Consider the following 27,427-nt stretch of genomic DNA (forward strand, 5'->3'; position numbering starts at 1 on the left):
GTACTGCTCTGTTACCAGACAAATAATATTGTAAATCAAACCAGGCTTTATTTTTTATTGTTCAACTGCACCATGTGACAATGACAAGAAATGTATTATAACTTACTGTATTCCCTTTCCAGAGTGGTGAAATAGACATCTGAGCGCACCAATGTTCAGGATGATTTCACAAGTCAACTATAAGAGAAGAGAATAGAAGTGAAACCTACGTCTTCAACATTGTTGATTATTACAAGTTATTGTATTCCTATATGTTCTGTGTAACTAGAGTTCATCCTGCTATAAAGAACCTAACTAGAAATGGTGCACCAAATCCTGTTGTCTTGAGGAGAAAGAAGAATATAAGTACTAATGTTACCCTTTGAGTAAAACTTGCTCACTGCTCCTTGTTTCAAGTGAATTGGAACTTTTTATTTTGTACTTTGTGCTCTGTCTGCATCATTTCCAATCCCCCATATTGTTTTGTAAATATACACACAGTACTAGTCAAAAGTTAGGACACACCTACTCATTCCAGGGCTTTTTTCTTTTTACTATTTCCTACAATCACTGTAGAATAATAGAAGACATCAAAACTATGAAATAACACATAGGGAATCATGTAGTATCAACAACAAAAAATGTTAAATCAAAATATTTTATATTTGAGATTCTTCAAAGTTGCCACCCTTTGCCTTGACATTTTCCCCTAACCCCCTCACCTAACTGGAGTAAACTAATGGACACCACTTAGGCGTCTACTTCCAGCTTATACACACTACATACATTTTGCTAGAGAAATGTTACATCAGGGGAGAAGTCATCTTGTATGTCAGACTGGAATGCATAAATTGATAGTGTTACAAATGTGTGTATTGCTACATTTAAGTTCTTCCTTGAGTCAAATCAGCAATAAAAAAAATAGACCTGGAAAAAGGCAGTTAAAATATTGTGCAGTTTTTATTTTGTGTAAAAATCACACAGCTGCTAGTTCATTCTGCAGAGATACATCCATGCAGTTAAACATCTATGATCACACAGCCATAATATAAGCAATTAAATAGAATATTTGCTGTTAGTCAGCAATTAATGCAAATGTACATATGAGATCAAAAGGTGTGTATTATATACAATATACCCCTTATACAGTACATCAACCTGAACAGCAGGGAAAAGAAGGCTCAACTTGGTTCAATACAAGGAGAATAGATTACAGTGGAAACCTGAACGCCAGGAGTAAGGCTTTTGAAGACAGGTTAAGAAAACACAAGTTCCAGGAAAACAAAAATAGACAGTTATACAAGGTGTAGGTACCAACACAAATGTCAGACTAGGTAAGACACCATAAACAGGTAGAAATCAAGTGGTTTGTATTTAAGCACTGTCTTCATACTAGATAAGAGCATGAACAACATGCGGGGGGGGGGGGGACAAAAAGAAAAAAACAGGGGAAAAGTGCAGTCATTTCATTCTGGTCTCGCTTCCATAGTTGGTTATCATATCTCACAGGGAACCTTGTGTTTGGGGCAGGACTGATTCAATTTATGTACCGTGAGAGGCACAGGCAGCGTCAGCATGAGCAACTACAGAGCCAGGAGCAAAAACAAAAAGGTGGTCTGTCATCTGGGGGTCAATCACTTCACATAGTAACACAGCTCATTTTGTTACAGATTAAATTGCAGAAGACTAGTGGAAGAAGAAAACAAATTGCATACACACTCATTTCATCATGCCGTTTATGTAACCATTGCGTGCCCAAATAAATCCAAACACACACACCATACATACAGCACACACACGTATACAGAGACGCACACGGACAGAATAGCCCTCCACGTAGCGGGATGCTGTAATAAACTGGAACATGAATGAATTCCTGTCACATGATCAGTCTAAAGCACTCCAGGATAGAGTCATCTCCTGTGGACTCCTCCCAATGCCTACACTGGCATGATTATCTGTCCTCGACAGGTCCCAGGAGACCAGGCCCACACACCGCACAGGCAGACCCCAGAGTGCTCCTTTACTGGACACTTGTCATCATGGGGAAGAATGAGGGATGGAACTCGGCCTTCAGTACCCCATGACTCAAGTTCCAGTTCAGTGCCTGTCCGTCTGGCCTCGGGGCCTGTGATATAGTATAAGGGATTGACGTCCACAATAATCTTTGCTATTTCTTTGATAAATAAAAGTGCCAATATTTGTAACATTCCTATCCCAGTCCCTTTGGAAAGACTGTTCTCTGTCTGATGAGGGCGAGTCAGGGTGTGTTGTTGCGGACCGACCGACCGACCGACCGACCGTCAGTCCGTCCGACCGACCGTCAGTCCGACCGTCAGTCCGACCAACGGTCGGTCAGTCAGTCCATCTGGTTCCCACAGAAGAGACAGCAGAATGCAGAGGGAGTGGGCAGTGGAGATAACATGTGCGTCACACAAAAGGCCCCTTCAGGTCTCTCCTATCTTCTCTCATGGATTTGACCTCCTCACACACACAGGTTACAAATGGGAAAATGGTCTGAGCTGTTCCAGTTGAACCTCCAAAGATATCCTCTCTTCTAGTAAGTCCTATGAATTAAAAACAACAAGATAAAACAATCCTCAAATGAGGACTAAAGCTTAACCTTGTTAAAGGCTTGGATTTCGTGAAGATAACATTTTCCAAAACAAGCATCAGGTTCATTTTAGTAACAGAATAGCTAGCATGCATGCATGTATTATTGTAATCACTCCTATACCTTTAGCTGTTGCTGTAATTCACTGTTGAGTCTGGCCAAAACTGTGTTGGTTTCCTTGTTTCTTCTGATAGAGGCTTGAATTGCTTTTTTATCCTTACCAACAGACCTGTAAAAAGTATTCAAGAGAGTTTTAAGTTCGTTGCTGATGTTAATTACGAAATCTAATGTATAATCAACAACCACAGACCAGTCACTATTCAGATTCCTTTGAAACCCCTGTTCCTACCTGGGAATGGATGGCAGTGTAGCTAGAACAGTGGCTATGACGTTAGACTTTGGGGGGAGGGCCTCATCCTGGAGTTCGTCTTCGGATTTCAGTCTCCGGCGGACAGGTTTGGGTGGGGGGGCCATCATGGACCCTTTGGCCTGATAGGAAAAAAACAAACCCACTGTATAAATCATCTGAACAAATGAGGATATTTAGGCCCCCAGTATTGGCATCATGGTCTCAGTAAGTCCACTACTTACAGAGTTCACGGTAGCTGCAGCTCTCTCTTCCTGGTTGTCAATCTTCACAGTTCTCAAAGGCCCAGCCCCTTCTGTAGACTTCTCTACCTGTGAAAGGAGCACACACAGTCTCAGTCTCTTATAACAGAGCACGGCTGATTGAACAGGTTCTGTATTATACTGCATGTCTGACTCACTGGCAGACTCTCTGGGTGCTTCTCCCCGTCGTCACTGGGCTGATCTGAGGCAGCGAACGCCTGGAACTGACTGAAGTCAGCGAAGTTGGGCTGCTCTGGGATCTGCTGGGGCGAGGTAGTGGAGTGAGCTGCCAGGCCCTCATCCGAGCGATGCCCACTATGAGGACCAGAGGTCTGGGGACAAAGGGGATAGGATAGACAGAGTTCAGACTTAACACTGCATGTTGAAAACTGAACACAACCTTTAACTGGAGATTACATGGTCAATGACTTTAAGTAGTCTGTGTAGAGTGAATAGAGCGTATGAACAAAAAAAGACAAAGTGAAGAGATTTCAGCATTTCAATGTGTATATTTCCTATTAAAAAAGACTACCCAGAGGTGGCAACATCTCTTCTGCTATGAGATTGACTTTCTTCTGTCTGTATTGGCTTCCTACCTGTGTGGGTAGCGGTCTAGGAGGTATGGCTGGAGGACAGGCCACGACTCCGGATTGCTGTGGCCCTGTGGGGTGAGCGGCAAAGTTTCTGTTCATGTCTAGCGAGGAGGAGCGGGAGTGGGAGGCGTTGGGCCTGGGAGGGGGCGGTGGGGGGGCAACCGCCACCTTTAGACCTTCAGGAGAGGTCCCAGAATTAGACCTACAACCCAGACAACACAGCTAGTGAGCTTACTGTTCAAAAGCGCTTCAATAAACAAAGCATCTATTATCTCTAGACATTGAGACCAACTTACCTTTGTCTTGTTACAACACTTGTAATTGGGTCTTGATCTGAAGTATATGAATCTGAACTGCTATAACCATCACCTTTAGTAAAGAACATGAGTATTCTATGTTTAACCATTCCTCAAGGAAATGCAATATAATCATGGTCACATGACATTTTCTACAATAGATTTACCTACAAACTGTAATGGTCCTAAGTTCTTTATGATAATGGAACATCCCTTGACACTTACCAGAGTTAGCTGTTACAAACTTCATAGAGGTGGCAAGCTTGGTTTCTTCAGAGAGCTCAGGTGGTTTAGCCATCAGGGGACTGGTAGGATGTGTATGGTCTGCAGGAATAAGAAAGAAAAACAGTAAATTCCGTTAAGAACTGTTTAAAAAAAAAAAAAACTTAAAAGAAAAAGGCACAGTGCATCCCTTCACCACTCCCAGTCAAATTTGTGAGAGTTGCTAGTCAATGGAGTCTCAAAAGTGAACAATGCTTTAGAGGACAGAGCTCAGTGTATGTTTAAGCACTCTTATCATATGGGGAAACCATCTTACCACTTCCGGTTCTCTTCAGCTCCATCTCTTGCATATGGATCTTGCTTGGCGTCATGCGGATGGGAACAGGGTGGACAATAGCTGTATCCTGTCAGGACAATGGTTTCTTGTTTGATCATTAGCTCACAATAATGCCTTAAGGAATCTATCCATTCCCTTTCTGACTGTAAAGAGAACTCTTTTCATACTGTCAGAAAAGTTTATAAGGTTAGAAAAGGCTGCGTGGCAATTATGCAGATTTAAGAAACCAGAAGACATACTGCTATAATTGATCAAATAGCCCGGACATTGACTTGCCTAGTTAAATAAAGGTGAAAATAAATCAATAAATATATTGTAGAACCCACAATGTCATATTTTTAATATGGGACAGAAAGTTGAGTATCCAATCAGCCAAGCAAGCAAAATCGCATTGACACCGCTGTAGTGGCAGATTCAGTAGAATTAAGTACATGCACTCTAAGAGAGAGATCAAGGGGCCAAGGGTAAATATTATCATTAATACAGAAACAGGCAAACTAGGTGATTGACTTACAGGGTCAGCTGGTGCAATGTTAGAATCAAATTGGGTCAGAGTTTGTGAGCTGGAGGAGCGTTCACTAAAAGTCTCCCACTGCTAGAGAGACAAGAGCAGAAATACATCAGCATCACAGGCCTCTCAATGGATCGTCACACACAGGATGATTCCAGACCCAGTTACAAACCCCACTGCTCTCCCACAGGAGGGGTGATGAACTGCATTTATCATCACATATCATCCATTAGTAATAGTGAGGGGGGATGGATATTGGCTAGAAACTGGTTAGTGATAACAAGCTAAACAGAAATGGAGCAAACTGACTTTGGACTGATAGAGAATATCAACAATTGCAGCTTTCTGACAAAACATCTACAGCATGCAAATTAAGTAAGTACTAAGTGGTGTTTCTCAGAAATGGATAAGAAAGGTACTGAATCAGGAAAGTCCTGCAAGAGCATAGGTACTAACACCTCACAATGGAAAGGACCTTATCGATCATTTAATTGAGAAGTCATTTACAAAATGCTGGAAAGGCAAAAGTTCAATAATGTCCTTTTCTACAGTGATAACATGGGGTGGTGCTGTGTCCAACCTCGTTGCCCTGGTTGAGATCAGGCCAGGTCTGGTTGAGTGAGGGCATGGGGGACTTGTTTGGGGTCACCTCCACGGGGGAGCCTGAGTAGCCGACGTCAGGGGCCTGGTCTGGAACCTCTAGAACATGGAACATTTATACCATCAGGATGACTGTTCCATTCAATCACGCTTATTTCTTTCCGTGTTTCATAAATCAACTGTCTGCAGCAGATGGTCCCCGGGGCAGATTTCGACAGATTCTGAATATATAGCAGTAGGAGAGTACGAGCTATTACCTGCTGAGTCATCCAAGTCAATAAGCTTTGGCATAAGACTCTCTGGCAGCTTTTCGGGAAGGTCATAGCCATTTTTCCTAGCAACAACCAGATGAAATGCAGCACAGAACTCATCCAGTGTCAACGCCCCGTCTTTATCAAAATCCGAAAGCTCCCTGTAATGCAAAGAATGTGAGAATATTTTTATTTTTTAAACCCACTCATGCATTGCAAACTGCTGGAATCCCTTGTGAATTCACTAACAGGTAGCCAAATTCATTAATTGAAGAGGAGTTACCGAAGGTTATATTTTCCATTCTTTGATATAGCTTCCTAGATTAAAACTGAAGCAGATAGCTCATAATATAATGTCTTCATTACATATGGGGAGCATCTCAACTAAAGCCAATAGCACACATAATAACTTACCAAATGTGGGACAGTTCAAGAATAGGTAGCTTTGATTTAGTGAAAAACTCTTTTGCGGCAGAACCTGAAATATAGACAAAGGGAAAAAGTCAGTTAGTGATTGGCCAATCATTGTAGTGTAACAGCCAGAGTCCCTGTAATCTTTAAATGGGAACAAGTGTAAAAGGTGGTTCCAAACTAGGGTTGCAAAATGTCCTTAAATTCCCTGGTTTGCCAGACCTCCTGGACATTTTTGGAAAGTTACAACCCTATTCCAGACAAAGATCCCTCTACTTACCAGGAATGAAACCATTGAGGTCGGGTTGGATGGTCTTGAACTGATTGATGTAATACTGCCTCTGCTCGTCCGTGATTTTCCAGGGGTCGTCATAACCGCTACTGGACTGTCTTTGGATTTCATTGGCTGTAGCAACAGACGCAACCGTTCGTATGGAAGAGTTCTCCTAAAGGCAGCCAAGTGAAACATTTAGAGGAAAATAACAGATTGAAACAATCCTTTGGAAGAGCTGTGATAGTACTAATAGGTAATGAATACACAGACTGTGGGACGATGGGAAATAAACAGAAGAGTATCAGAAGTGGATTTGCAAGTGTTTGTTTTCAAATACCTCAACCCACTTACAATGAATCTTGCTCATTTGGACACAGAACTGTTCCTGATTTATTGCAGTGAAATATGTATTTTTATGAAGGGGAAACTGAAGCCATCCAAAAAAGAGCATATAGTGAAGTAGGCTAGACAAGAAGTTAAGATAAAGCTCCATCTCTGCCTTTAAGTGAGACAGATGACAGGTCCATGGAAGCATTTGCTGCACTATCTGGACTGGTGAGAGTTGCATTGGTGGCATTTTGCTGGAGGAGGGGGGATAAGTATCTTTCAAACTGACCCAGCTTTCCTGAACGAGGGGAGGTGAGTGGGCAGACCACATCCCATCACCTGCCACCACAGGTCCTATGGAGAGAGGATAGTTACACAGCCTCAGACAGTGCTATTAGATTACACAAAGATCGTTCTAGCTACAGTAGAGAGCATACTCAAGAACTGTTGAAGGACTGGACTACAGAGACACAGTGCGGTGAAGAAGTATTTGCCCCCTTTCTGATTTTCTCTATTTCAGCATATTTTTGATACTGAATGTTATCAGACCTTCACCCAAAACCTAATATTAGATAAAGGGAACCTGAGTTTACCATTAACAAACTGTATATTTGTTTTATTAATTAACAAAGTTCTGCAACAACTAATTCCCCTGTGTGAAAAAGTAATTGCCCCCTTAAACCCACAGATATCTCTGAGTGTAAGTGCTCATTTCAAGTCCTGCCACAACATCTCAATTGGGATTAGGTCTGGACTTTGACTAGGCTATTCCAAAACTTAAAATGTGTTGCTTTTTAACCATTTTCATGTTGACTTTTTATTTTATTTATTTAACTAGGCAAGTCAGTTAAGAACAAATTCCTATTTACAATGACGGCCTACCAAAAGGCCTCCTCCGGGGACAGGGGCTGGGATTAAAACTAAAAATTTATAAATATAGGACAAAACACATCACGACAAGAGAGACAACACAACGCTACATAAAGAGAGACCTAAGACGACAACATAGCAAGACAGCAACACAGAATGGTAGCAACAAAACATGGTAGCAGCACAAAACATGGTACAAACATTATTGGGCACAGACAACAGCAGAAAGGGCAAGAAGGTAGAGGTGTGTTTTGGATTATTGTCTTGCTACATGACCCAGTTGTGCTTCAGCTCAGACGGATGGCCTGACATTCTCCTGTAGAATTACCTGATAGAAGGAACCATGAATTCTGCTCTATTAAGGCAAGTCGTCCAGGTCCTGAGGCAGCAAAGCATCCCCAAACCATCATACTACCACCACCATGCTTGACCATTGGTATGAGGTTCTTACTGTGGAATGCAGGGTTTGGTTTTCACCAGACGTAAATGGGACCCATCTCTTCCAAAAAGTTGACTCAAGTTTGCCAAAAAGCACCTGGATGATCATCACTACCCCTAGAAGAATGTTCTACAGACAGATGAGTCAAAAGTATAACTTTTTGGACGACTTTGCTCATGAAAAAAGTACGTAAGTTTTGTTATTTATTGACTCAGGTTCCCTTTATCTAATATTATGTGTTGGTTGAAGATCTGATAACATTTAGTATAAAAAAAATATGCAAAAGTAGCTACAATTAGAAAAGGGTCAAATACTTTTTCACGGCATTGTATGACATCAACATCACTGTCAGGAAACAAACCAGTTCTGTTTATTGGCTGAACCTCTCATTTATTTAAGACATGCAAAAGTTGCAGGATGGTGAACGCCAATAAGATTGGACATCTCCAACTGAAACATTGCCAGATTGTCATCTTCGCAGAGGATACAGTTTGCAGAGTACAGTGTGTACCTGATTGTGCTTCTCTGAAAGGTGTCCAGACAGCACCTGCCACCACCACAGGTCTCTCTACGTTCCCCCCGCTGGCCTGCCGTTTGTGTTTTCTCCAGGCATGAGGCGAGGTGGGAGGGGACTGGTGGGGAGATACCACTGGGGATGTGGTGTCGGGCTGCAGACGGGTAAATAACATTAGATAAAACGTATGTCTATCAAAGTTAGATCTGTTTCAGTTAGTTTCTTTAAAAAAAAGGATATAATACAAATTGTTTTGTATCAAATGCATTTCTCCACCAGAGATCTGATAAGATAAATGTTGATTTTCTTGCTTTTTCCAACATGTAGGCTATATCAAACTTTCACCACTATCAAAATACCAGCTCTTATTGAGCATGATATCTAAACTACTTATCCAGACGGGAAGAATTATTATGACTGACCTGTGGTTCTACTGTGGGCACACAGGGCTGGATGACCTCGTGGGCAGACACCTTCTTGACCTGCCCTCGGCCCGGGGGTCGTGGAATCACACCCTGGTAAGGCCCCTGGTTCTCCAAGTCAGGGTACATGGCTGTGTGTCTGGCCTCCTGCTCATTTTTGGCCACAACAAAGCGAGGCAGAGGCAAGTCCTTGACTGTGGATGAGAAACACCGTTAGATAACAGCACTACCTCAAATCCCCTCCAGCCAGTTGTCTTGACTAGTCAGTTGTTGTAGTCTAGCATGGCTTATCACAACAAAAGTGTTGATATTGAAAACCATTATTTAACTGCATTATTAACCAGATCAAGTTAAGTATTACAAGATTGACAAAGTATATATACTGCTCAAAAAAATAAAGGGAACACTTAAACACCACAATGTAACTCCAAGTCAATCACACTTCTGTGAAATCAAACTGTCCACTTAGGAAGCAACACTGATTGACAATAAATTTCACATGCTGTTGTGCAAATGGAATAGACAACAGGTGGAAATTATAGGCAATTAGCATGACACCCCCAATAAAGGAGTGGTTCTGCAGGTGGTGACCACAGACCACTTCTCAGTTCCTATGCTACCTGGCTGATGTTTTGGTCACTTGAATGCTGGCGGTGCTTTCACTCTAGTGGTAGCATGAGACGGAGTCTACAACCCACACAAGTGGCTCAGGTAGTGCAGCTCATCCAGGATGGCACATCAATGCGAGCTGTGGCAAGAAGGTTTGCTGTGTCTGTCAGCGTAGTGTCCAGAGCATGGAGGCGCTACCAGGAGACAGGCCAGTACATCAGGAGACGTGGAGGAGGCCGTAGGAGGGCAACAACCCAGCAGCAGGACCGCTACCTCCGCCTTTGTGCAAGGAGGAGCAGGAGGAGCACTGCCAGAGCCCTGCAAAATTACCTCCAGCAGGCCACAAATATGCATGTGTCTGCTCAAACGGTCAGAAACAGACTCCATGAGGGTGGTATGAGGGCCCGACGTCCACAGGTGGGGGTTGTGCTTACAGCCCAACACCGTGCAGGGCGTTTGTCATTTGCCAGAGAACACCAAGATTGGCAAATTCGCCACTGGCGCCCTGTGCTCTTCACAGATGAAAGCAGGTTCACACTGAGCACATGTGACAGACGTGACAGAGTCTGGAGACGCCGTGGAGAACGTTCTGCTGCCTGCAACATCCTCCAGCATGACCGGTTTGGCGGTGGGTCAGTCATGGTGTGGGGTGGCATTTCTTTGGGGGGCCACACAGCCCTCCATGTGCTCGCCAGAGGTAGCCTGACTGCCATTAGGTACCGAGATGAGATCCTCAGACCCCTTGTGAGACCATATGCTGGTGCGGTTGGCCCTGGGTTCCTCCTAATGCAAGACAATGCTAGACCTCATGTGGCTGGAGTGTGTCAGCAGTTCCTGCAAGAGGAAGGCATTGATGCTATGGACTGGCCCGCCCGTTCCCCAGACCTGAATCCAATTGAGCACATCTGGGACACCACAGACTGTCCAGGAGTTGGCAGATGCTTTAGTCCAGGTCTGGGAGGAGATCCCTCAGGAGACCATCCGCCACCTCATCAGGAGCATGCCCAGGTGTTGTAGGGAGGTCATACAGGCACGTGGAGGCCACACACACTACTGAGCCTCATTTTGACTTGTTTTAAGGACATTACATCAAAGTTGGATCAGCCTGTAGTGTGGTTTTCCACTTTAATTTTGAGTGTGACTCCAAATCCAGACCTCCATGGGTTGATAAATTGGATTTCCATTGATTATTTTTGTGTGATTTTGTTGTCAGCACATTCAACTATGAAAATAAAAAAGTATTTAATAAGATTATTTCATTCATTCAGATCTAGGATGTGTTATTTTAGTGTTCCCTTTATTTTTTTGAGCAGTGTATATATCTAAGGTGCTTTACAACGCTTGATGTAGTCATGACAATTCTAGTTGTTTTTCTTTGTTGAGTTAATGTGTGTGTTTTGATGTCCTTTTGTAGTTTATCAGGGTAATTGCTTGAGTGTGGGAGTGATTCTTTTGTTATTTTTTTCTTGGTTTGTTTGCTTTTGTGTGTCCACCACACTGGGGTAGTGGGCTAAAGGGGTGGGGTGTTCTCGGGGAGGTGTGGAGGGTAGTCTGGGGGACCATGAACCTTTACCTCCCACTTTCCTATGGTGGTATGAAAAGAAAGACCAAACACAAGACAAAAAAAAGGTGGTGGGTAAAAAAGACGGGGGGAAAAAAAAACTGATGTTCATGTTCTGAAGGGCAACTTGGAGTCTTTTACTTCAATCTCACTGGCCCAGCCGCCGTTTGGGTTGTGCAATTTCCTGTTGACTTAAGTCTCTATTCTTCCCTTGTATCTTAACCCTACAGGGATGCCTTTACTTCCTGCAAACGCTCACCAATGCTCCATCTCTGATCCATCCATATATTTGCATCCTGTTGCTTATTAATAGACAGATATGAGACTTGGGTGAGTCGCCCAAGTGATGCACGTATCCTCCATGTTGACAGTATATTACGCATTTAAAAACAGCTCATCTCTAGGGAGCAAATTCAGTTCAATACCTAAACATACCTTATTTGTATTTTAGGCCTATGTGTTCGGGCTGTGACGATACCAGTATTGCAATATTTGGTCATTAATGATGTTTGTTTCCAACATTGGGACTGTTTCCCTAAATAAGTTAAATCTGCTTCGTGTTTTGTTAAATTGCCATGATAATAACGAGTATCGCGATACTGGTATTGTCTCGGCCCTACTATGTGTCCATTGATTCAAATGGGAAATGGGATACCTAGTCAGTTGCACAACTGAATGCATTCAACCGAAATGGGTCTTCCACATTTAACCCAACCCCTCTGAATCAGGGAAGAAGTTGGTAAGTGTAGGCTATCCTTATTCCATCTTTGAAGTTATGCAATCAGCTCTCATGTTGCAATGTTTGAAGTCAAATAAATGCCATTGTATAGTCATGTGTTCTTTACTACTGTCCCTTCAATATGGGCAGGCTGATTTTAAAGATAACATGACCAACCGGACCAAGGCAAACAAAGATTTCAACATTGTCCAGTGCTATACCCTGCCCCATATTTTAGGGGTCCATTTCTAATAGTTGGAGAATTATAGACATGTTTACTCACCAGAATTGAGGCTCTCTACCCGGAGAGGCAGTCCAGACTGGGCTACAGCGATGAGTTTCAGTGCAATGTAAAACTGGCTCCTTCCAAAATGGCCCAGGCGAGTGGCTCCACAGAGCTCTGTTATCTGAGACGACAAAATATTATCAACATCAGTCTGTAGAGTGATATAAACTCATTCTGTTAATGCACTACTGTTTTGAGCCAAATTGTTTATAATGGGGGAGAATGCTGCAGTCTCTCGCAGAGAAAGTACCAAGGACGTTGCTTCCTAACACAGGAAGACAGCTGTTGCTTTGCGTGCTTACTGAGCAATGTGACTTGTGTCTGCACAAAACGGTCTGTAATGTCTAAAAGGAACATGCACTATCTGAATATGGAGAGGTGTACGCCTTTAGCATTGCAGTGCTATAGGGTTAGACCAACGTTGATAAAAAATGATGCTACCAGCCTAGGCCTAGTGAGTCAGCATCATTTCAATGGGAAATAGGCGGTCAAACTGACAGACGCAGGAAACATTTCACATCACAGATTTATGGATCATGTATAAAGCCTATTCTTCAGTATACTAAACAACCATAGCAGAAACTATTAGTCTTGTGTTTCTGCAGGAGGAAGAAATTCTGTCCCAAAAAAATAGCAAGTTAATTATGTACACCAGGACAAATGGCTTAGGAATTAGACTGAGCCGGTCAATAACTGACACCTCGAATGAAAGACAGCCCAGAAATCCTTCAACCGTGTCAGTAATGTTGATGTCAGCCCAGAAATTGATAATAGTACGAATATACAAAGAAATAGGCAAGCTGAACAGAACTATGTTGAAGTAACTCAGTCTGTGCTACAATGCACATTCTATTGACTTCACATCTTGGATTTGATAAATCATTCAAATGAGCACTTTGACCTTTGGATAGGTCATTATCAATAAACCGTCACAATAAGGTGCAGCACTTTCGATTTGCCTGCTGGGGGGCAAGGAGACCCCTAGCTCAGATAAAACCTTTGACAACTGTGTGCTGTTTTCAAGGGATTGTTAAATAAATGTTAACTACTTGGTTGTAATATCATCACCTCTTGAAGAGCATAGAATGACACACTACAGATTATTCCATGCAAAACAATTGCACACATTTAGCTCGAGCCAAATATGCACTCTTAAGGAAAAGGAGCCTACCGTTACTCCTTAAGGTCTAAGGAACTTATTTGCAGAGGTAGACTGGCTCTTGCAGCCCAAACAACCAAATTCTCCATCTATAACATGAATCGATTCTCAATTGCGATACGTGTCTAGAAACATAAAGCCCTTTACTTTCATATCACATCAAAATAACTTCACAAATGGTAAATATTCACTAACCCTATAAAAAGGTGGGTATCAATTTAACCTTTTCTTTATTATTATTATTATTATTATTTCTCGCTGATATTAAAAGATACCGTACCGCAAGTGATGCATATTAATGTTCAGCCCAAGCTTCTGGGCTCTTAACAAAACTCCCCAGTACAGAAGAGGCATTCATCCAATTACTTATGTGTAATGTACTGGAAATGGGAGTCATGATCAGGAGCTAATTCAGCTCTATCAGAGTTATACAACAAGTAACTGCATGTTTATCATGATCAGTAAACATCAATTGATCATGTAATTTCAGATATGTTAGGGTAGTTTCACAATACCTCTCAGAAGGGTTGTATTTGCCGATGTACTGTTAGCTGATAATGTTTACTTGGTAAGCTACCGGTAGAAACGTTGTACACTTGGCTTAACATAGTGGTAAGTAGAGCTAATGTACTTTTTTCTCCAATCAACGTAGGCCAACCTAGCGAAGTTGGCTATCATTATCACATTTTTAACATTGCTTTTAAGAGTGTTTAATCACTATTGACAGACATGATAGGCTTCATTGATTGATGGACCATGACAAATTGGCTAGCTTGCTAATAACATGTTTGACTATACATTTAGCTACATACCAAATTAATAGGCTACCCTCACTTATCTGAAAAAACATGATCAATGGATGTTTACAGATCATGATTAAGCATGTAGTTACTTGCTGATTAACTTGGATGATAGAGCTAAACATTTGGAATAATCAGAAATGTGTATTTCTATGTTCAAGAGGTGATGATATTAAAGGCATCACAACAGACATCCTGGTTCGTATCCTGGCTGTATCACAACTGGCCGTGATTGGGAGTCCCATAGGGCGGCACACAATTGGCCAAGTGTCATCTGGGTTTGGCCAGTGTAGGCAGTCATTGTAAATAATAATTTGTTCTTAACTGACTTGTCTAGTTAAAGGTTATATATTTACAATATACATACACACATATATATTACACACACACACACACACACACAATTGTCGTTAATAGCAAAGGTGGGGGTCGCATTACCCCCCAGCAGCCAAATCGAACGCTCTGACCAGTATTATGATGTTTTATTGATAACGACCTATATAATCAAGGTGATACAAATAAGATTGTCCGTTTAATATGGACAATATTATTGTAAACTTTGTATCCAGTCCAGCAAGCAACTAAGTATCAATTGCACAACGAAGGAAGTGGGCTATCGACTGTTAGGTAGCTAATTATTCAAATTGTAAGACTATCAAGCAGAAAGACAGCTAGAAGAACATTGGAAATAAATATGGTGCTGAAAGAACATGTCTATTGACATCAGTTTGCGCATGTAGATAATGTAATGCTAGCAACTTGCTAACTTCCTCTGGGTAGTATACTTGGTTAGCAGTTAGCCAGTTGCAAAGCCCCTTTTCACTTTGCTAACTAGCTAACGTTAGTAGGCGTCTTGTCACGTTCACCAGTCAACAAGCACGCCACATACAACAAATCTCTATCACACTTCACAGATTGATACATTAGCTAGCTTACCTGCAGGACAACCTCACTAGGTAGCTGGGCCGCCCGGAAAAGATCAAGAACTTTGCCGTTGGAAGCCACTTTCTTGGTGTTGTCCGTATCGCAATAAACGAACAAATCAGAGTAATACTTTTGCTCCACATCAGTTAACGTTAAACTTTCCATTATGGCATCAAAAGTACGCGATCAGCAGACTAATTTTGTTATCCTTGTGATAACAAGCCGAGAGGAGCGACGTTGCTGGTCAGCTTTGCTAGTTTCTCAGCTTAGCTAAATACTACTGTAGTTAGCTAGCTATGGCAAGAAGGGTTTTATTTTTTATTTCACCTTCGTGAATGTCCTCAGAAACCAGCCTAGTAGCAATATTACGTGCCGACTAATTAGAACAATGATTTATTTCGGATAATTATTAATTTATCAATCAATAAAATGTGAGTAAATAATGACTGACGTTGTTACCAACGTTAGCTAAACAAGCTAGCTATAGGATATTAGCAGGTAGCTTAACTAACAACGTTAGCCTGAAGTCAGCAGTGCCAGTAGTCAACTTCCGAGACTGGACGTCGCTATTGAACAGTAAATCAAACAGAATTCGAGTTCTTCCGGTTCTATTCCGTTGCCGTATGTTGTTTCAATCAATTTTGAATCCTTCTTAATTATCTTAGAAGTAAAGTTTCAGGGTCTTTTGGCTCTTTCCTCCATCAGCCAGAGCCGCCATTCCTATGCCCCGTGATGTCATCTTACAGACGGTGAGAGTCAGCGCGTGTCTGCATGGCAGGGGGGACTAACTGTGTCCCGGATGAAGGATGTCAACCATAGAAATATAATGAATAGAACGGGTCTCCCCATTCAATTCAATGGCCTTTTGTCATTAAAAGTCCGTCCTTCGCCCTCTCTTCCCCGTCCTCTCATCTCCGTAACCCGGAAACCGATAAGTGTTGAGTGGTCAAGGAGTTGTTCCAATTCGTTTGTAGGCAAACGGAAAAACGGTCCTCCCCTCCTCGATAGCCTCCTTTTGGTGAGGAAGCAGAAGTTTATCCTTCCTGAGTCCTTCTCAGAACAATTTTGAAATCTGCCACACCCCCTTTGAATCAGTTAATGTTTTTTCGAAGGAATGCATGCAAACATTTAAAAACGCATGCAAACATGTGTTACTTATCCTTTATTTATAAAATGTCTTGCACAACTAGCTACATTTGTTTTAATCACTTTATACATTTATTTTGGGTTTTCACCCTCTAAACTTCATTTGACTGACAGTAAGTGTTGGAGAAGGAGAGTCTCATTTCATACAAGCAAATTTTCATCCACTTTCCCCTCTCCTGGCTGCCTCTCCTTTTCTTAATTGGATTCGTTTGGACATTTCCTATTTTCTTTCTTTTCACATTGTGTGTATTGTTTTGTATTATTAGGTTTTACTACACTGCTGGATCGAGAAACACAAACATTTCGCTGCACCTGCGATAATGTCTGCAAATCTGTGTACGCTACCTGTAAGGTTCTGCTTTTCTTTTGTTAGTCAACCTTGTGTTCTTTTTATTTGTGTTCTTGAACGTAGCCCTGTTTCTTTCATTTTTGTTTATTGATTTCACCTGTGTTCGTTTCTCACCTGGTCTCATCAGCTCTCTATTTAGTTCAGTTCTTTCTGTTTGTATGATTGTGAGGTATTGTTTGTTTTTGACCATTGCCTGTGACCACGATTCTTGCCTTTTGCATCAGACCGTGGCCCTCAGTTCACCTCACTTGTATGGCAAGAATTCATGGAATGCCTGAGGGTCATGGTCAGTCTCCCCTTTGGACACTGTCCTCAAGCTAATGGGCAGGTGGAGTGGGTTAATCAGGAAGTGGGCAGGTTCCTGAGGTATTACTGTCAGGACTGGTGGGGGAGTGGGTGGATTTTCTACCTTGGGCTGAGTACGTGCAGAATTCACTCCACCACTAACCTCATTCCTTTCCAGTGTGTTTTGGGGAATCAGCCGGCCTTGGCATCTGAGCCAGACTGAGGCCCCTGCGGTGGACGAGTGGTTTCGGCACGCTGAGGAGACCTGGAACACTGCGCACACTCGTATCCAGCGGGCCGTGTGTTGGCACAAGGAACAGGCCGACCACCACCGCAGTGAGGCGACTGGGTCTGGCTCTCCACCTGTAACCTGCCCCTCCGCCTGCCCTGCCGGAAGCTGAGTCTTTGGTTTGTGGGGCTGTTTTTAAAGTCCTGAGGAGAGTTAGAGGTAACGTACCATTTGCAACTCCCGGGCCGATTACCGCATTAACTCGACTTTTCATGTTTCTCCTCAGGCCAGTGGTGCCTGGTCCCCTCTGAGGCTGGACCCAGTGACGCCCTGCCTCCTCTGGACATCGAGGGAGGTCCGTCGTACTTGGTCATTGAAGTCCTGGATTCGAGGTGTCAGGCGGGGAATCTCCAGTACCTCATCGACTGGGAGAGGTACGGCCCAGAGGAGTAGCGACGTGTTCCTGCAGTGGACATCCTGGACGCTTCGCTGACCAGGGATTTTCACCATTGACACCCTGACTGACCCACACCTTGTCCCTGAGGCCGGTACTCAGGTCTGTCTTGTCTCACTACGCACACCTGGTTCCTCCTGATTAGTGTGTGCCCCCTCCCCATTGTGCTTCTTTATTTATTGTCCATTGGTGTTGCGACCCTGTGCTCTGTATTGTGCACTTGTTATTACGGGTCTCGTTTTTTTTTGTGTGTGTCTTTTTGTTTTGGGCTTCGTCCCTGTTTTTTCATGACCTACTTTATTTTAAATGGAGAAATAAAACCTCTTATTACGTATTCCTGCGCCTGCCTCCTTTCATTATACAGCATTAATAGTTCATGTTGATGGCCTTAATGAGAGAGAATTACTTTGGGGGATTATGTAGATTACATTTTTGATTAATTTAGTTAGACTTAACTGGTTAGCCCAATAGAAGTTTAACGAGGGGTTCCTGCAGATGTATTAAGAGTGTGGTTCGATGTGGCTGTTATTGATGTTTGTCCCCCATGAGTCACCATAGGCACAAAGCCAGTATAAATTCCTGACAATAGTCAAAATGAATCTAAGAACACAAACTCTAATTTTGATGCTTTTTGCCAAGGTTTTAGTCAAGCTATTTTACATCTAGATAAGGTGTTTGGTGCAGTATTTCTCAAGTTAAAAAAATGAGCCACGTTGTCTGATGTAAACAATGCTTGGCAGGTCTGTTTCGCTCTTTCCATCAAACTTTTGTGAGTAAAGTACTTCGGCTAAAACATTTCATGACAGGCCTGATGGCAATATTTCGGTGAACTTTCAATGTTGACAAAACAAAATGGGCGAGACAAGTTGGGATAATTGTCTAAAATAAATCATGCAAGAGCTGTCGGTGGAAACGCTTGGTTATATCAATACCCTTACAAAACAATTGCAGTTTAGTAACTGGTATTTTGGATGGAGTAATTGCAGAATAACTGCAGTGTACTTGTTGCAGATAAAAGGCTGTGCGTGATGTGCACATAAATAATTTTGCAGTTAAAATGAGTTTCGGAGTCAGTTTGGTGGAAACACCACTGGTGGCAGTCAGTTTGGTGGAAACACAGCACTGGTGGGAAAATGCGCATATTGTCTTTATGCAGATTTTAGAATTTTTCGAATGAAATCTGAAATGTTACCAGTTGAATGGAAACCTCGCTAATAGCGATGTTCCTATTAACTTGTTCTGTTTTTTTTTCTTCACATTTATAAAGTTCGCATAGAAAATAGATACAATTACCTGCTAGGGTGCATTTCCATTTAACTATCTTGTGTAGATAAAAACATCTGGACGAAATTGTCACCTTGTTTTGATGACCGATTTAGGCAAATTGTGTATTAATAAATCCGTGACAGCCTGTATGCCCTCCCACCTATCTGTTTCATGTCTCATGTAGCCTTATTTGCCATATTCGAATTATTCACGTGCCAATGTATTGACACGGTCCGTGACATTGTAAAACTTGACCAACTAGAAATGAAAGGTGAAGCAATTAAGGCATTCTTGAAAGAGAAACAAAATGTTTTATAGCTGCTAGCAGTAGACATTTAGAATGCAATGTGGAGTGGATCTTTATAGTTACGCGGTGACGTCACGTGTACTTTACAAATTATTCGCCAATCATCCTCTATTCGAAAAATCCACTCGTTGAACAGATAAAAATATCTATGTTTCCATTAACTTGTCAAGTGATTTTATGTTGACATTTAGAACGTTTCCATAGAAAATAGACCCAATAATTGCCTGCTTGGGTGAGTTACCTGGACGCAAAAGCCAGCATGGATAGTATGCAATAATTTACTAATATTTGCCATATTCTAATAATTCTCAGTTTCCATCGTCATTTGTCGCAATAAAAAAACTTTGACAAAATAAAAATCCACCGCTGTCAAACGGATAACATTTTAGTCGATCTTTAGAAAAATGGTCCTATATATCTGTGGTTTCCATTCACCTCGCGATTATGTTTTTGCGACATCGCTTTTGTCAAATAAACCTGGGTCAATGGAAAACTGCCTGCTGTTGTCGATCTTTCGAAATGTTTCGTATATCTTCCGTTTCCATTACACATATCGTAATATTTTTTTGTTGTTGCGACATTGCTTTTGTCGAATAAACCTGGGTCAATGGAAACTTGCTTAGTGCTGGTGTGTTCTGCGGTAAGAGCGGATAGAGCGCAATCACAGCAGCTGTTTATTCCGCAGCTGTTTATCGGGTATTCGTGGGCATTGTCGAAATCAAAACCCAACCATCAAGTAAGTCCTGACGAACTCTTGTAATGAAATATCACAAAACCCCATTTTAGATTATATAGACTTTATGACAAATTAACCTACTTGCACTTTCTAGTCAATTTTTTGCACTGGAATAAATGTTTCTGACAAACATCGCTGTCACATATGCCGTTTTCAACGAAATAAGTTGGTTCTCGAGTTCAGGTCTGCTTTATTAATGCAGATGCAAATTACTGATGTATTCAATCAAACATCACACGCAGCTACTAGTGGTGCTCAAATGAATTATGAAAAGGTTTTTGAGATTGGCTATTATTAATCTATCTGTCTGTGTCTAGCAATCTTCACCCTTGCCTGAGTCCCTTTTTAAAGTGATAATGAACACATATTTATTGCCACTCAACAACATAGAAGTGTATAATATGTGTTTGTTAGTCAGTGATGTACTATCACCAGTAGAATATCAGAGGCTGTGGTTGACCAGGCCTGAGAGGTTCATTAGGTGCAGTTCGGGAGTATGGGGTGCAGCCTAGGACTTTATAAACTGTTATTGTTTCCCTTGCAGATGATAAGAGGAAACTAACCAAGAACAAATCAAATCAAAATCAAATCAAATGTTATTGGTTCCATACACATGGTTAGCAGATGTTAATGCGAGTGTAGCGACATGCTTGGGCTTCTAGTTCCGACCGTGCAGTAATATGTAACAAGTAATCTAACAATTCCACAACAACTACCGAATACACACAAATCTAAGTAAAGGGATGGAATAAGAATATGAACATATAAATATATGGATGACCGAGGGGCATAGGCACGATGCAATAGATGGTATAGAATACAGTATATACATATGAGATGAGTATGTAAACATTATTAAAGTGATGAGTGATCCATTTATTAAAGTGGCTAATGATTTTGAGTCTGTATGTAGGCAGCAGCCTCACTGTATCAGGGATGGCTGTTAATAGTGATTGCTGTTTAACAGTCTGATGGCCTTGATCGAAGCTGTTTTTCAGTCTCTCGGTCCCAGCTTAGATTCACCTGTACTGACCTCGCCTTCTGGATGGTAGCGGGGTGAATAGGCAGTGGCTCGGGTGGTTGTTGTCCTTGATGATCTTTTTGGCCTTCCTGTGACATCGGGTGGTGTAGGTGTCCTGGAGGGGAGGTAGTTTGACCCCGGTGATGCATTGTGCAGCTGGCACCACCCTCTGGAGAGCCTTGTGGTTGTGGGCGGTGCAGTTGCCGTACCAGGCGGCGATACAGCCCAACAGGATGCTCTCAATTGTGCATCTGTAAAAGTTTGTGAAGGTTTTAGGTGACAAGCCAAATTTCTTCAGCCTCCTGAGGTTGTATTATCCTCAAAGCGGGCAAAGAAGGTGTTTAATTTATCTGGAAGCAAGCCATCGGTGTCCGTGACGTGACTGGTTTTCTTTTTGTAGTCCGTAATTGCCTGTAGACCCTGCCACATACGTCTCGTGTCTGAGTCGTTGAATTGCGACTCCACTTTGTCCCTATACTGACATTTCGCTTGTTTGATTGCCTTGTGGAGGGAATAACTACACTGTTTATATTCAGCCATATTCCCAGTCATCTTTCTATGGTTAAATGCAGTGGTTCGCGCTTTCAGTTTTGCACGAATACCGCCATCTATCCATGATTTCTGGTTAGGGTAAGTTTTTAGTCACAGTGGGTACAACATCTCCAATGCACTTCCTTATAAACTCACTCACGAAATCAGCATCTAAATGAATCTTATTATCTTATGCTGCCCAGAACATTTTCCAGTCCGCGTGATCAAAACAATTTTGAGGTGTGGATTCCGATTGGTCGGACCAGCGTTGAATAGTTCTAGTCACAGGTATATCCTGTTTGAGTTTCCGCCGATAGAATGGTAGGAGCAAAATGGAGTCTTGGTCAGGGTGGTGCCGAAGGGATGGTGGGGGAGGGCCTTGTATGCATCACAGAAGTTAGAGTAGCAGTGATCTAGTGTATTGCCCGTATGAGTGCTACAGACAATATGCTGATAGAATTGAGGTAGCCTTGTTCTCAGATTTGCTTTGTTAAAATCTCCAGCTACAATAAATGCAGCCTCAGGATATATGGTTTCCAGTTTGCATAGAGTCCAGTGAAGTTCCTTGACGGCCGCCGTGGTATCGGCTTGAGGAGGGATATGCACGGCTGTGATAATAACCGATGAGAATTCTCCTGGGGGATAATATGGTCGGCATTTGATTGTAAGAAATTCTAGGTCAGGTGAACAAAATGACTTGAGTTCCTGTATGTTGTTATGATTACACCATGAGTGTCACGACTTCCGCCGAAGTCGGTCCCTCTCCTTGTTCGGGCGGCGTTCGGCGGTCGACGTCACCGGCCTTCTAGCCATCGCCGATCCACTTTTCATTTTCCATTTGTTTTGTCTTTGTTTTACACACCTGGTTTCAATCCCCCAATTACTTGCTCATTATTTAACCCTCTGTTCCCCCCTTGTTTTTTTGTGAGTTATTGTTTGTATGTATACGGTCCATTATTGTGGGCTAGTTTATTTGTTGTATTTATTGATTCATTGAGTAAATTACGTTCCTTACTCATATCTGCTGTCCTGCGCCTGACTCCTCCACACCAGCTACACACAGGCCGATTACAATGAGTCGTTAATCATGAAACATACACCCCCGCCCTTCTTCCCAGAGAGATGTTTATTTCTGTCAACGCGACGCATAAAGAATCCTGGTGGCTGTACCGACTCGGACAACATATCCAGTGAGAGCCATGTTTCCGTGAAACCGAGAATGTTAAAATCCCGGATGTCTCTCTGGAAAGCAACCCGTGCCCTAATTCTGTCTACCTTGTTATCTAGAGACTGGACACTGCCGAGTAATATACTCGAAAGCGGTGGGTTGTGTGCACGCCTTCAAAGTCTGACCAGGAGGCCGCTCCGTCTACCTCTTCTGCAGCGATGTTGTTTTGGGTTGGCCTCTGGAATCAGATCCAATGTCCTGGGTGGTGGTGCGAACAAAGGATCCGCTTCGGGAAAGTCGTATTCCTGGTCGTAATGTTGGAAAGTTGACATCGCTCTGATATCCAATAGTTATTTCCGGCTGTATGTAATAACACTTAAGATTTTCTGGGCTAACAATGTAAGAAATAATATATATATATATATATATATATATATAAATAATCTGCATAGTTTCCTAAGGCAGACAAACATTATTTGAATTGAGGGTATCACCATTTTCTTATCTGTTATCTATAAAAAAAAATGGTGATACCCTCAATTAAAATGTTTGTCTGCCATTGTAATTATAAATTATATTATAAACAGGAGCAGTGTATGTGATGAGTTAAAAGGGTCAATGCAGAACATCCAGGTAACTATTGGTTAACTAATTAACTAACTATTTAGCAGTTTAGCACTATTTAGCAGCAAGGCGACCATCTCTGTCGGCGCCATCATGCTAAACAAGGTATGTGCTATCCGGGATTCTTGGGATGTCCCAACTCTGACTTTACCCCATTTGAAATGTAAAATAGTTACGGTTAGGTAAGGGTTATGTTTAGGGTCACTTGGTGTATAGCGAGAATAGGAGAGGGCCTAGAACAGAGCCCTGGGGGACACCAGTGGTGAGAGCGCATGGTGCGGAGACAGATTCTCGCCACGCCACCTGGTAGGAGCGACCTGTCAGGTAGGACGCAATCCAAGCGTGGGCCGCGCCGGAGATTCCCAACTCGGAGAGGGTGGAGAGGAGGATCTGATGGTTCACAGTATCAAAGGCAGCAGATAGGTCTAGAAGGATGAGAGCAGAGGAGAGAGAGTTAGCTTTAGCAGTGCGGAGAGCCTCCGTGACACAGAGAAGAGCAGTCTCAGTTGAATGCCCAGTCTTGAAACCTGACTGATTAGGATCAAGAAGGTCATTCTGAGAGAGATAGCAGGAGAGCTGGCCAAGGACGGCACGTTCAAGAGTTTTGGAGAGAAAAGAAAGAAGGGATACTGGTCTGTAGTTGTTGACATCGGAGGGATCGAGTGTAGGTTTTTTCAGAAGGGGTGCAACTCTCGCTCTCTTGAAGACGGAAGGGACGTTCCAATGTGACAATGTTTCTTCTGCTGCTGTAGACCGTTTAGCAACAATGCAGTCTATCTTTAAAATACTTTGTTGGAATATCCTGTCTTAATAAGGTACCATACATTATAATAATACAATACAAGGAATGTTATGACTTAAATGTCTTCATTATGACACCACTCCCCCCTATTCTCCCTTACTATTGATTTTGGCTTCTGGGAACACCTGTATAATATTGGCATGTGACATTATACATTTTGTTGTACTTCTAGGGACAATGACTGTCCAACATGAAGTATCTCTGCTTAACTGTTTGCCAGTAAAAATAAGTATAATCTAGTATTACAGTGCACGTTGTTTATAACAATAACCAATGCAAAAATCTAAAGGATAAAGTGGTCAATCAATCTGTCAATATACACTATATATACAAAAGTATGTGGACACCCCTTCAAATTAGTGGATTCGGCTATTTCAGCCAAACCCGTTGCTGACAGGTGTATAAAATTTTGCACACAGCCATGCAATCTCCATAGACAAACATTAGCAGTAGAATGGCCTTACTGAAGTGCTCAGTGACTTTCAACGTGGCACTGTCATAGGATGCCACCTTTCTAACAAGTCAGTTCGTAAAATTTCTGCCTTGCTAGAGCTGTCCTGGTCGACTGTAAATGCTGTTATTGTGAAGTGGAAACGTCTAGGAGCAACAACGGCTCAGTCGCGAAGTGGTAGGCAACACAAGCTCACAGAACGGGACCACCGAGTGCTGAAGCATGTAGCATGTATAAATTGTATGTCCTTGGTTCCAACACTCACAACAGAGTTCCATACTGCCTCTGGAAAAAACGGCAGAACAATAACTGTTTGTCAGGAGCTTCATGAAATGGGTTTCCATGGCCGTGCATCCACACACAAGCCTAAGATCACAATGCGCAATGCCAAGTGTCGGCTGGAGTGGTGTAAAGCTCGCTGCCATAGGACTCTGGAGCAATAGGACTTTGGAGCTTCCATATCTGGCAGTCCGTCAGACGAATCTGGGTTTGGCGGATGCCAGGAGAACGCTACCTGTCTCAATGCATAGTGCCAACTACATTTTGGTGGAGGAGGAATAATGGTCTGGGGCTGTTTTTGATGGTTCGTGCTAGGCCCCGTAGTTTCAGTGAAGGGAAATCTTAACGCTACAGCATACAATGACAACATCAGTGCCCGACCTCACTAATGCTCATGGCTGAATGGAAGCAAGTGCCCTCAGCAATGTTCCAACATCTAATGGAAAGCCTTACCAGAAGAGTGGAGGCTGTTATAGCAGCAAAGGGGGGGCCAACTCTATAATAATGCCCATGATTTTGGAATGAGATGTTCGAAGAGCAGGTGTCCACATACTTTTGGTCATGTAGTGTACTTTGTCTTGCAATCTTAAAATAATAAAATCACCAGGGATAGGTGGTGTGATTCCCGCAATAGGGGGTGCATTGTATTTTAAAACCTCTACAATTCTAGTACTGGGGTGTAACCAAAGTCTGCACACCATGTGGATTCCCAGAATCATACTGCTATTAATGAGATCTGTAATTAATTAGTACAATAAAAGTAAGCTTGTTTAGTCATCATTTGGACACTTGCTCTTTATCCTCAGGCAGTGCAGCAACTGTTTGTGAACTCCTCTCTGGCTATTCCACCTCATATTAGCTCCACTACCTCATGCTCTCTCCTGCTGTTGAAAATCCCCTGGCTTTCATGTTTGTTTAGAGCCGTGCTTCCCCTTATTTGCTCCTCAGCTGACACAGCCTATTTGAGTGTATTGTTTCAGTATGATCCACTGTTTATCTGAACTGTATATATAATGATGAATGTTTCTGAATGTTTTGGTGGGGAGATGGAACTAGGTGGGGAAGCCTTGCCATTACCATGCAGTGTTAGTGGAAACTAAACATGTCATTGACATTCACAAGAGCTTTAGGAAAGTTGATTTCTCCTTACTGAACCCTGCTTTGTTTTACACATGCAGATGGACAAACTAGTGTCAAATTTGGTGTTCTGTTCAATGACAATAAGTGCACCAATATCTTTGAGGCTATGGTTGGGATTCTGAGGGCTGCCAAGATCTTTCTGAGGGCTGCCAAGAGGAAAAAGATCATCGCATTTGAAGAGTAGCTGCTCCTGCAAGGTGTCCATGACAATGTTGATAACACACTCCTACAAGAATGAAGCTGATGGTTATCATTATTCAGGTGATAAGTCAAGCGTTTCTTTGAGGCTTTACTATTACATCTACCAGGGATCATAAATCAACATTTTTATAAATTCTTAGGACTACAAATATTGTATTTCAAGGGGATGAAATACGTAGACATCTTATGAAACAAATTCCTCCTGTTTTAACCCTTACAGGAATCACTAAATGGCAATTTAATTGAGTGTTTAAATGGTAATTTTGCTACCTCGTGTGGAATTCCTTAGAAAAACTAAGATAGCAAGTGCTTCAAGAGAGACCTTTGCACATACTGCTTTTGCAAAAGCCTCTCTTGAAGCACTTGCATTTTAGTTTTTCCAATGCATGGTGTTACTGTTATTCAAGGAAACACATACTTAGTATTGTGCTGTGGTAGGAAAGAAATGTGAAACTTGATATGGGAAGCAATCATAATTCTTCAAGAAAATGGTTAGTATTCTTTTTTTAAACAATGACAAATTTAGCAATGTACAATTTCTCTGAACTAATACAATGCATTTACAGTATGATCATTATCAAACTTCATCAAAGTGCAGTTCCTTTCCAACGTTCATTATTGTCTTATAATGGCAATAATACATTCCTAAGAAAGCAATGGGGGGGGGGGGGGGGGGGTTCTGAGGATGGTGAATAAAGCACAAACCTTTACTTTGCAGCCTGATTATTACCCCAATACAACAGATGCATTGCATACATATATATTTTTGTAGCCTTATGCTGTGTTATTACATTGCACTCTGCCTCTACTGTATTATTGAAGAACATTTGTATTCATGAAAATGATAGGAGACCATGCAACTGCAGACTAAGTCTGCACTCAATCAATCTATTGTTGGCAAAGCCATAGAAGATTATGACTGCAACTGTAGCCTCAGATAAACCAGATAAAGCATTGACTTGATCCTGAGGTATTACCGTGGATTTCCCTTCCTACCAGGCCCCTTTACTTGGGACTCCCTTGCTAGATCTAATAATAACTTGCAGCAATGGGTCGGGGGGCGGGACCGTGTTTCGTCATGGAGGCAGGAGGAAAACAGAACAGCGCCTGAC

The 27,427-nt window shown here is 42.2% G+C and overlaps 2 protein-coding genes and 1 long non-coding RNA gene across 5 annotated transcripts in view; 2 read left to right on the plus strand and 1 right to left on the minus strand.

The window, feature by feature from the left end:
- clus (Clusterin) overlaps window positions 1-926 on the plus strand; it is a 46,747-nt gene extending 45,821 nt beyond the window's left edge. Inside the window, exon 9 of one of the 2 annotated variants that reach the window (XM_082961477.1) lies at window positions 123-926. In XM_082961477.1, the coding sequence (XP_082817603.1) occupies window positions 123-135 (13 nt within the window). In that variant the 3' untranslated portion in view covers window positions 136-926. 2 annotated transcript variants of the gene reach the window in all.
- LOC106571410 (ralBP1-associated Eps domain-containing protein 1) lies at window positions 921-16,096 on the minus strand. Of its 2 annotated transcripts, XM_014144463.3 has the most exons (19): window positions 15,339-16,089; window positions 12,441-12,564; window positions 9,270-9,463; window positions 8,845-9,001; window positions 7,314-7,378; window positions 6,704-6,869; window positions 6,427-6,490; window positions 6,019-6,173; window positions 5,742-5,860; window positions 5,165-5,245; window positions 4,630-4,717; window positions 4,317-4,415; window positions 4,092-4,164; window positions 3,799-3,997; window positions 3,361-3,534; window positions 3,185-3,271; window positions 2,943-3,082; window positions 2,717-2,822; window positions 921-2,546 (listed from the first exon to the last, which is right to left on the minus strand). In XM_014144463.3, exons 1-19 carry the CDS (start codon window positions 15,489-15,491, stop codon window positions 2,478-2,480), a joined length of 2,313 nt encoding a protein of 770 aa, XP_013999938.1. In that variant the 5' UTR covers window positions 15,492-16,089; the 3' UTR covers window positions 921-2,477. The 2 variants fall into 2 exon arrangements, with proteins under 2 accessions (XP_013999938.1, XP_013999939.1); XM_014144464.3 differs by lacking the exon at window positions 5,165-5,245 and having other exon boundaries at window positions 15,339-16,096.
- Window positions 16,097-16,335: 239 nt separating this feature from the next.
- Window positions 16,336-18,452, plus strand: LOC123727273 (uncharacterized). Its single transcript, XR_006759179.2, has 3 exons — window positions 16,336-17,187; window positions 17,285-17,514; window positions 17,622-18,452. It is a non-coding gene; the product is annotated as an uncharacterized LOC123727273 (long non-coding RNA).
- The last annotated feature ends 8,975 nt before the right edge of the window (window positions 18,453-27,427 follow it).

Source organism: Salmo salar, chromosome 15 (genome assembly GCF_965601325.2).
Source record: "Salmo salar chromosome 15, fSalSal1, whole genome shotgun sequence".
In the NCBI taxonomy this organism is placed as follows: domain Eukaryota; kingdom Metazoa; phylum Chordata; class Actinopteri; order Salmoniformes; family Salmonidae; genus Salmo; species Salmo salar.

What these genes read in the sequence shown, in the direction of transcription:
- LOC106571410 (XM_014144463.3), bottom strand. Translation starts at nt 15,491, where the DNA reads ATGGAAAGTTTAACGTTAACTGATGTGGAGCAAAAGTATTACTCTGAT. An exon ending in TGCCCACAGTAGAACCACAG is followed by an intron (nt 9,002 to 9,269) that starts GTCAGTCATAAT and finishes ACCCGTCTGCAG; the next exon opens with CCCGACACCACATCCCCAGT. An exon ending in TGACTTGGATGACTCAGCAG is followed by an intron (nt 5,861 to 6,018) that starts GTAATAGCTCGT and finishes TCCATGTTCTAG; the next exon opens with AGGTTCCAGACCAGGCCCCT.